The sequence below is a fragment of the Denticeps clupeoides genome, chromosome 4, assembly GCF_900700375.1.
Source record: "Denticeps clupeoides chromosome 4, fDenClu1.1, whole genome shotgun sequence".
Classification (NCBI taxonomy): domain Eukaryota; kingdom Metazoa; phylum Chordata; class Actinopteri; order Clupeiformes; family Denticipitidae; genus Denticeps; species Denticeps clupeoides.
The window spans coordinates 25,911,514-25,921,787 of NC_041710.1; the positions used below are offsets into that span (position 1 = coordinate 25,911,514).

General features: G+C 39.6%; 1 protein-coding gene across 1 annotated transcript in view; it reads left to right on the forward strand.

Moving 5' to 3' along the window:
• Window positions 1–9,991, forward strand: part of tusc3 (tumor suppressor candidate 3) — a 58,051-nt gene extending 48,060 nt beyond the window's left edge. Inside the window, exons 9-10 of the mRNA XM_028975811.1 lie at window positions 6,417–6,507; window positions 8,585–9,991. Coding sequence (XP_028831644.1) covers window positions 6,417–6,507; window positions 8,585–8,600 — 107 coding nt within the window. The 3' untranslated portion in view covers window positions 8,601–9,991. The remainder of the gene's footprint in view (window positions 1–6,416; window positions 6,508–8,584) is intronic.
• Window positions 9,992–10,274: the final 283 nt, after the last annotated feature.

Consider the following 10,274-nt stretch of genomic DNA (forward strand, 5'->3'; position numbering starts at 1 on the left):
GGAGTTTTGGATAATTATGTAGCAGTCTTTCCCGTCTGAAACAGACGCTTTTAATTTAACATCATTACTGCTACGAACTGGTCTAGGGGCTCCGGCCCATAACAAAAGAAATTACACAAACGTAAACCTACTAAGATGAAACGGATAATTTTAACAAGTATTTTATTAACAACTAAATATATAAATAAAGAAGAAATACATACGAAACGAATTACAACGAATAACGGCAAACAAGACAGGAAAACAGAGAAAAACAAACAAACACCGAAGCAGGCCGACACAACAAGTTGCGTCGCCTCCTAGGGGAAGCGCAGGGGAAACCGGAAGTGATGTCAAAGGGAAATGGTATGAAGGCGGGTGGGTGGATGGCACGGCAAGCGCAGCCCCGAAAAAGGAGACTGAGGCTCCTTTTATTCAGTCTGTCCCACAGCAGGTACAGGTGGGCTGAATTTACAATCACCAGGCACCTGCAAACAACACAAAACACAGAACAGAAACACACCCAAAATACCAGGACGTAACAATTACACATTTATTTATATATAAAAAGTGTTCTCACAATTCTCACAATTATATTATTGTTGGTATTGTTCTAGTCTGCATTGAATATTGTCCTGGTATTGGTAATGACTTAGTAATAGTATTATGACCAAGCATGGTATTATGCTTTGGAACATTAACTATAAACATTTTTTCAGGCAGGTTTTTTTTTTTTTAAATGTTTTAATTGGTAAGAAGAGAATGGAAAGATGAAATTGTTTCTTAAAGTAAGAATAAGAGTAAGTTGTAACATAATATCTATTACAGAAAGCTTAGGTTCTATCAGAGGTTATGGAACATTTTCCTAAACTTCATCTTAATATTTGCAGAATTGATGAAACTTGATATGATCAAACATTCATTATTGCTGTTTAGTAGCTTTGGGTACATTTTGTAATACAAAATACAGTTTTGGGCTTGCTTTATTTCAAATATAGTAAAAAAAAAAAGGTGGTCAAAAATATTAGTTCCCTGCGAATGTTTGCTTTCAAAACGCACCTAATTAACCAATTGAAGCCACACCTGAAGTTGAATTGAAGCTGAAGTTGAGCTTTATTGAGCTGTTGTTTCAGCGAGAGAGAGAGAGAGAGAGAGAGAGATGTTAGACAGTACATAGTGAAAGGAAACAATGTTTCTCAGAAACTTGGTGCTACATGTAACATTTGAACAATTAAACTAAGTTACATACTGACTTAAAGTGCACATATGTGACACAGACAAACTGGGGTACATAAAGTGCAGATGGGACACAGGCATTGTTGTCAATAAACATGTAGACAACAATGAGACAGACAGTGCTAAACTAGTGAAATGAATAATAAGTATTGCAAATGGAACAATGCAACATTAGTCCCTGAGTATCCAGGTGTCTGGTGGACTGTGGGATGAATATGATGCAGAGTCTGGCAGTGAGGGCCCTGTACAGTCAATTGGCTTCCTAAGAAAAACGTATAGTCAATTGGCATCCTAACAACATTCAATCAGCATAAAAATACTCCAAGGAAGAGGGCACTTGAACTACTGATATTCACCATGCCAAAGACAAAGGAAATCCGTCTGGGGCTCAAAAAGTAGAGGATCATGCTAAGGGCGGAGGATATTTTAAGAACTCCGGACATCTGCCAAGATGATTGACCTCTTCTGGAGTTGATATTTCAAGGAATAAGGTTGCGATGGCTGTTCATTGTGGTGGGCTTTAGGCCCCATCATGCCAGAAGAACCCTTTTACTCAAAGAGCAATGAGACTGTTAACTATTTGGGCACATGGATATTGCTTGTGTTTGGTAAAGAAAGGGAGAGGCCTTCAACCTCAGGTACAGGCAGCCTTGTTCGAATACATGGCATCATGAAAAACGAAAATGATGTTGACATTTTGAGGGAGAATATACATCGAAATTTGTCCAACAGTTCTAGGATACCAAAACCAAGATCCTGGAGCGGCCCGTACAGAGCCCATACCTAAATCCTATTGAGAATCTGTGATGGGTGCTGAAATTGAATATCCATGCTCAAAAACCATGCAATTTGGACCAGCTGGAACAAGAAGAAGAATGGGCTAAAATTTCATATTAGAGACCTGTGCCAACCTAGTAAATAGCCACTTTAATAGAGTTGTGTGGGGTACGCTATTGACTGATATTAACCAGGAGGCCAATAATGTGGGATATCTCATTCTCGTTTCAACTCGGTGTACCAATGAAATATCCCAATTACACTTAGTGGACTTTGTAATAAGTTTGTTATTCATTGTTATTGTAGTCATTTTCATGGAGAAATCAAGAGTGTTGTCTAGTTTCATAAAGGGGCCTAATAATTTTGGCCTCAAATGTACCTTATTAGACTGAACTCATACACACTTTGTTCAGTAAATATCACTTTGGTATCTACTGCTTGTTTGTTAAGTTTTGTTATTTGTATTGGTGTTGTCAATATTTGCCTGAATAACCAATGACATCAGACAATGCTGTGTGCTTCAGAAAGCATCTGTGCCTCCAGCTCCTCCGATTGTCTACCATGGCCTACCTTTTTTTACCAGAGTTTACACCAACTCCTACAATGCCTACAAAATCCCACTCTTTGCTGACACGTGCCAGACCACTTCCCAGGCACATTAGTCTGTCCAGAGTGTGCAGTTTTAGCACTACATGACTGTTTTGAACACACAGACGTTACAACCTATGGTCAGCAGACCAACTTGGAGGAGCATGCATCCTCTTTCACCGGCTCCATCAAAAACAACCTCCAAAAATGATACCACTCAGGCAAACAAAAAACTATGAATGATACCAAAGCTTAATTGCTTTGGGAGGCTAATCATAAGACAAATGAAATTCTGGACCACCCAAACCAGTCCACAGAGGTTACCGATCTACCAGTCTTAATACATATGTTAGGGTGCTTTTCATTTACTTTATTTCAGCATTCAACACTACCCTACCATATCAGCTGATTGGGAAAATGAGCATGTTGGTCTTCAAAACCACCATGTGCTGTCTTCACCTTTCTGACTCACAACTGCACAGTACAGTTCCAACAGCATCAATAAGTTACCAGAATGCAAAAGTAACAGTCTGTTTTTGAATCTGGACAAGATTTTTAAAAAGCACTCAGCGGCAGAGATTGTCAGCGGCCAAATTTCTTGGTGTCCACCTGACAGATGATCCCTCAACCAGCATTCTCTGGCCAAGCACAACAAATGAAGCAAGCAAGTCTTCCTCCCTCCGTCCTCACCACTTTGTACCAGCTCTATCACTGGTTGCACTTGTGTACTTAATCACTAATTTACCCCTGTAATTATGTACAGCCCCCTGTGGTTCCTGGGAAATAGTGTCTGGAATCACTGTGCACCTCTAGTGATAGTAAAGCCCCCTTTTGACTTTGCTCTGAAAACTCATGTCTACAAACCCCACAGGTCAGTTTACTGAAAACCAAGAAAAAAATGAAGGCCATTTTAAAACGTGTTCTTTGTCCCTGTTCTTTGGCTCATGGGAGCCATTATACAAAGTGGTTATGAGCGCTCCAAAGCCACTTGTTTGCTGTTATTGGCCAGGCCAATTCTTTTCAAATGGTGTGTGGGAAGATGGTCAGCTACTAATTAAGCATGGTCAGCTCATTCGAACATGCATTTAAATCACTTCATATTTACCATGCACGCTGTATTACCTCTGTACACCGTGACCACTTGTAAAGGTCAGTCATCCCGCAGACACACAGACCAGAACTTGCACACGTGAGGCTTTCTGTGAAATCTACCCACAAGCCCTTGCAAACCAAAGGAACACTCAGAAGCAGGTCCAACCTGACGGCGCCTCATCCCCCTCACAGTGAGGGGTAGATTATGCCTTTCAATGTGACATAAATTAGTAATCACGTCTGTCACGCGTGATTTCATGGGCTCCACTCTGGGGACATTTAGATAGCCACTGCTGCTTTGTTTATTTTATTTTTATAACAAGAGGGACGGCTGAGGGTGTCCAGACACAATATACATTTACAGCATTTATCATCAATATGGCCCCTGGTCCCTCTCTGTTTCTCCTGCTCGCCTTCCCTATTCATCTGTCCTCTGCAAGTGTCGGCTCTGCATACATCGTCTGCTTGTGAGGGCGTGGGGGGGGGAGGCAGGCACAGTGGAGGTGGTGGTGTAACGACTTTATTATGATTAGGATATATATGCATGACTGTCAATTAAAACCAACTGATGTAAGAAGGGGGCTGCATGGCACCAAGGCTCACTTTTAATTGCCATGGGAACACTGAACTCCTGACTCTTTCCTTTGTGTGTGTGTGTGTGTTTTACTTGTAACAACAATAATAACCATATTTGGGAGGTCCCAATTATTTATGAGCTCATATGAGATCCTACAAATAAAAAAAATAGGGCAGTATGTTTTGAATGTGTATGATGAATACTTCAGTGCTGCATAAATAAAGACAAGAATGCTTTTTTTTCTCTTGGAGCTCTGAGCTATACTCTGTAAGCATAATAAATGCTCTGGCATCACTGGAATATCCATTGCTCTGAATGTCTCCATTTAGTCCAGTTTTACTGTTGAATCAGCTTTTTAGAATCAGTTTTTAAGGAGCAGTGGTGGCCTTGCGGGTAAGGAAGCGGACCCATAATCTGAAGGTTGCCGGTGCGAATCCCGAACCGCCAAGGTGCCACTGAGCAAAGCACCGTCCCCACACACTGCTCCCCGGGCGCCTGTCATGGCTGCCCACTGCTCACTAAGGTGATGATTGAAAAGTAGAGGACACATTTTGTTTTGTGCACCATGTGAACTGAAATGATTTAGTATAACAAAATATATGTATTCTAAAACACTTATTGAGATGCCATACATTCACTGTTTCAGGTAATCATCTAATCATCAGATATCATCTAATGCCTTGAACCAATGGCTGAATGAAATTGTAATCATACTGGTCATCCTTATGAGGACAGCCTCCACTGCCCTTTTACCTGTTTGTTTATTTTGTCACTTTAAAATACTTCATCTGTTGTAGTTTTTAAAAGAAAAAGTCACAGAAAATTGTGTGATATATATTTTTACAAGTATTGCTAAGGCTTCAATCGCTTTGTGTGGTATACAAATACGAACAACATGTTCAGTTTGTTTTAACTTTGTGCCATTCCAAGACAGATTTACTCTTTTTAACCCTAATGTGAAAAACCTAATTGCAAACCAATGGTCAATACAGGCCCTGAAGTATTATATTTGAATAAGGCTAAAATACAAATAATTGTAATCTCCTATACAATCAGACCTGCATACATGCCCACGTAAAACTATATATCTTTAAACAGAGCATTCATCAATTCACAGTCAGGCTCTCCAGTAAACACAACAGATTTTCTGCATTGAAGCCAGTACATGAATTGGTTGCATGAGATTGGTTCAGCATTCACACATCTACCTTACAAACGATTAACTCAAGATGACAGCCCCACTCTCATAGCCTCCTCAACACACAGCTATTTTTCTCACCTGATCCTTCCAGCCACATTAATTATCCCCAATATCACAGTTTGGACAGCGGGGAGGTGCGAGTTAGTATCTACATTCACATCCCTCCTCCCCTGCCCTGTTGCATGGTAGCACTTACAGTTTGAACCAAACTTTTCTGGATGACTAATTCCAAAATTAGCTGGTGACGACGGTGCCGTAATTGGACGTGCCCTTGCTCAGGAGAGGTTAAACTGCTCTGATTAAGGCGAGATTAGCTTTTCATTCTCTCAAACAGCTGCCACTGTTTTCTTCTCCCCCCCATGTGCAGTAGCCTCTATGCTTTTAACATTTTGCTTTCTCCATCACGACTGTGGTCCATAGGTCCACAAGACTGTATGAAGAATATTTTTTTTATGAGAAATGGTGGTGAATGTCATGTGACAATTCAAATCAGTCATCAATATTTTGCCATCAATTTTCTGTACTGTGTATCCTTATATGCAAAATTTGCTGGACATGGGCTCCTCCTGGTATTCCACTGCATTTTGTTTGTTTGGTTGACTGGTTGAGAGAATTATATTACCATAATTTTTTTTTTCATTGTTGATGTTTGGAGATTATTTTATGCTTCACTGCATCATATCTCAAAAGGAAACAGTAATCCTATCAGCAGAAAGCAGCAGTGACTCTGTGGGTTTTTACTGTATATTAACAAGGTTATCAGCTCTGTAGGGAAAAAATGGAATGCACAACCTCCGTTTGTCGGGAGGATTTTAGCCCCACTTTTTCTTAAAAACCCATTTAAAATCTGAGATCAAAACGTGATTCCCCCCACCACCCCCATCTATTTTCAGAACAGTTTGGTTGATTGTACATTATCTGTTAAAAGTTGACATTGGTTTCTTTGTGTTCCATGGTTATCTGCAGTTATCTGCCTCGTTGGTCTGGGATTGGTGGTGTTCTTCTTCAGCTTCCTGTTGTCCATCTTCAGGTCCAAGTATCATGGCTATCCCTACAGGTGAGAAAGACATTCAGAGACTACCCAATTTAGAAAAACAAGAGTTGTGTAAATTCATCAGGTTTCTTAATCTGAAGAACAAAATTCAGTAATAAAAAACCTTTCAGTCACATGGTATTGGGATGACATGGCTAGCAGGCTGAGTGTATTGCCGCCGGAGTCTGTGCTAGCACCTGGAGTTGGGATTCAAATTGCTGCGCGGTCAAGTGAAAAATACCATGTTTTGAATTTTGGTGCACGCTGTTCTCCTTGGATGAATTTATTGCTCTTCTGCATCGTGGTGAGAGGTGCTGTCAGGACCGATGAGAAAAAACGCACATGCTCAGACACAGAGCCCTCACAAACAACGGGGTTTTTGCTGAAGGGTCTTAGTACACACAAAAGAGTAAACATGAGCGAGATCAACAGGAGGCACATACTGGGGCAATAGGGAAGAAAACTATCCGTGAGGGTTAAACCAGATCATATAAGAGGAATGCACATGGAAACAAGCAGAAACACTGCCTTATGAGAAGGCTCTACCACCTCTTTTTTGTAAAGGTTTTGGTGTAAAGGTGAGGTTAAAAAAGGCAATTTATTTATTTAATTTTTACATTTATGGCATTTACCAGACGGCCTTATCCAGGGGGTCTTACAATTTGTAGTTACAGGGACAGTCCCACTGAAGTGTCTTGCTCAGTGACACATGTTATTAAGTGAGGTTTAAATGTTTAAAGTTGTTTTCTGGTTCTTCAGTGAGTGTCGTGCTCTCTTGGCTAAAAGAGGTCTATCAAATGGTTAATCTCCATAAAGTATTTTCTTAGAAGGCTGTATCCCATGTTGTTGCTAAAGAAGGCCTATTCTGTCACCTTATAAAAATGTTGCCCCTAATTATTTGCATACTTTGCAACAAATTCATGCGATTCATTCTAAAGCTTTATAATACATACTTTAATTATGACAAGTGTGGGAGACATAAGAATGCAGGGAGAGATAATCTGGTGATTAACAAACATAGAAGAAAAAATTCTGTAGTTAATAAAATAAATAGTTCAGCCAGACCATTTTTTAGGTAAAAAATCCTAAATGTCAGATGACCAGAAGTGAATATGATGCGATTCCACAATGACACAAAACAAAATACAGCAATAACGATGAGAGACCAATTTGTGCCGTATCATCCGTCTCTGTTTTCAGACAGTTTGTTGAACAGTGTGGCTCATATTACCCAGTACAACTGAGCTGAGTATGATGCGGGTAATCCGATTGGATCCCATGCCTATTGCCCTAGTGGGAGTAGGCTGTTAGATTTGCCATGTTCTGAACAGCAGAACTTTGCACTGACTTCACATACTTTGATCATTTATGCATTCGAAATGACACTCAAAAAATGGCCATACTGCATTAACAAAAGATTGCATACTGCAGTTAGTGGAGAGTTATGCTGCCAAGAACAGAGGTAGGTAGAGTAACCAAAAATTGTAGTCAATTATGAGTAGTGTTACCCCAAAATAATAAAGTCAAGTACAAGTAAGAAGTAGTCATCCACCATTTAACAAAAAGCTTATAAACGCTAAAAGGCTTAAAGAAGCAGACAGATTTAGGAGAAATTGTCAGGTACAGAAAATAGGCATGTCAGGGAAATGCAGATATTCTTGATAACGGTAAGAAAGATGACGTTGCTTTGAATTATTAAAGTTGTAATGTTTATTTTCATTATGCTACATCTTTAATCTCTTTTAATAATACTACTACTTTTTTCTTGTGATATTAAGCCTTTAATATCAAAATGGCCTTTTTATCAGTCTCCCTAATCTGCCATCATTGCATTCTCAGAAGTATTTGGGGGGTGCATAGTTGGGGCTGAAGTTTAAAGAAATTAGCTTTTCACAATATTGCATTTATATAGTGTCTGTATATAGTACAATCTGTGTAGTATCTGTATATTTTACTTGTGTGTGTAAGAGAGCCTTACAAACAGCTCCAGGTCCGATGGTTGGTGGCATGTCGACAGGGAATAATGTGTAGAGATGTCAGCACTGGCTTCCAGCTCCAGGCCAAGAAATCACTGACTGACTTCTTCTCTTCTGTTTTTCAGCTTCCTCATTAAATAGAAGACCTCTGCCTTCCTCTCTTTCTTTCTCTCTTTCTCAACTACTATTTTTCCCTGCATCCTTCCCCCAAACTGGAGCAGACACAAGATGAGCAGAAGCCTTTCAAAAGCAGCCTGAGTTAAACCCAAGACAAGAAATCCCCAGCAAGTTCGACATGAGAATAAACTCAACTCTGGGAAAAAAAGAACTGGTCTGATCGATGTGGTTTGTGTGTGTCTGTGTGTGTGTGTGTGTGTGTGTGTGTGTGCGTGTGTGTGTGTGTGTGTGTGTGTGTGTGTGTGTGCGTGTGTGTGAGAGAGAAATTTCATTTCAGTGTTTTCAGGTAGTATGTATGATTGAATGACTAGTAGAAATGAAGAGCAGAAAATGGTGATGTTTTCATTTGTGTGCTTGTGAGGTTAGAGATTTTTTTTCTGTCATTTTCTATGATCCACACAGTCCGTCTTTTAGTAAATTACACTTTTTATTACCCCCACATATTTCTGTTACTGTACACGTTCACTAGGCCTACACAGCAACCATACCTGGTGAAAAAAAATGAAGAGCAGGAGTAGTATGTAGGAGCTAAACTTATTTTAAGATGGTCATTTTGCAGAAAAAAAGTAAAATGTGTCTGTAACTTTGCCACTTACAATAATGGAAAGATCATGGCCTTGCTTTTTTATAGTAAAGAACTAAAAGTAAATGGTGAAATGTTTGCGGCATTGGAGGGAGACACCTGTTTTTTAGTCATGCATGTTCTGTATTAAATCAAAATAATGTGCTTGCTATGTTGAAATGTGCTCAGACTGAGAGTTGGTCAAGCACTCGGCACAATGACATTTTGATGAGTTTGTGAAAGGAAAAAAACCTGTAATGAAAAACATATTGCTTGTTCAGTGTATTTTTTTTATCGTGCGTTTTACCTTCTCATAGAAAACTGCTAACCTTGCGGTTACAGTCTCGGGTAAAAACAGTGAACCAGTGCAGGGCCCAGAGACTATTGATGATTTTTTGTGACTTTCACATGTAGAGAATGCACAATTCTGATGTTGACGCCACACAATGGAATAATTCAGAGCTGTCCTGGACGTCCCCAGGGCACGTATTTTAGTGGAGCTAAGCAGGGAGTGCAGGGAGCACGTTCACCAACTCATAAAAAAGAAGGGCTTCTGGGAATTCTGGAAGTTTAAATAAACCCAGAGATGTTATTAAAGAGGAAGACTGTGATGTGCTGTTTACCCATTGTAAAAAAAGCAACACTCTTATTAGCTTATTCAGCTTTATTCAGTGAGTATTTCTTTATTTCAATCTACATTTCAATGTAAGGATTAGCTATGGCCAGGATGAATTTCACATCTGTCATAGGTCAGAAACAGGACGTAAGTAAAAAGTACATTTGAAAAGTTAAATGTGTTTATTTATTTGAACGTGTTAAAACTATTTTAATCGAATCTCATCAACTAATGCACTAATTGTTGACAGCCATAAAACCAGCGCTCCATTCATAGATACTGCCCTCGCATCTCACCTCGGCACGCATTTTAATTGGTCATACATTACTCTTATTGCCAGAAATAAGAATGAATTGCTCCTCTACATAATGATTTTACGTCAGCCATGCTGTTCTGTAGTTGAGATAAGAACAGTGGGAGGCAGGCAGTAAGACTGTTGAAAAGATCACATCCTTTCTAG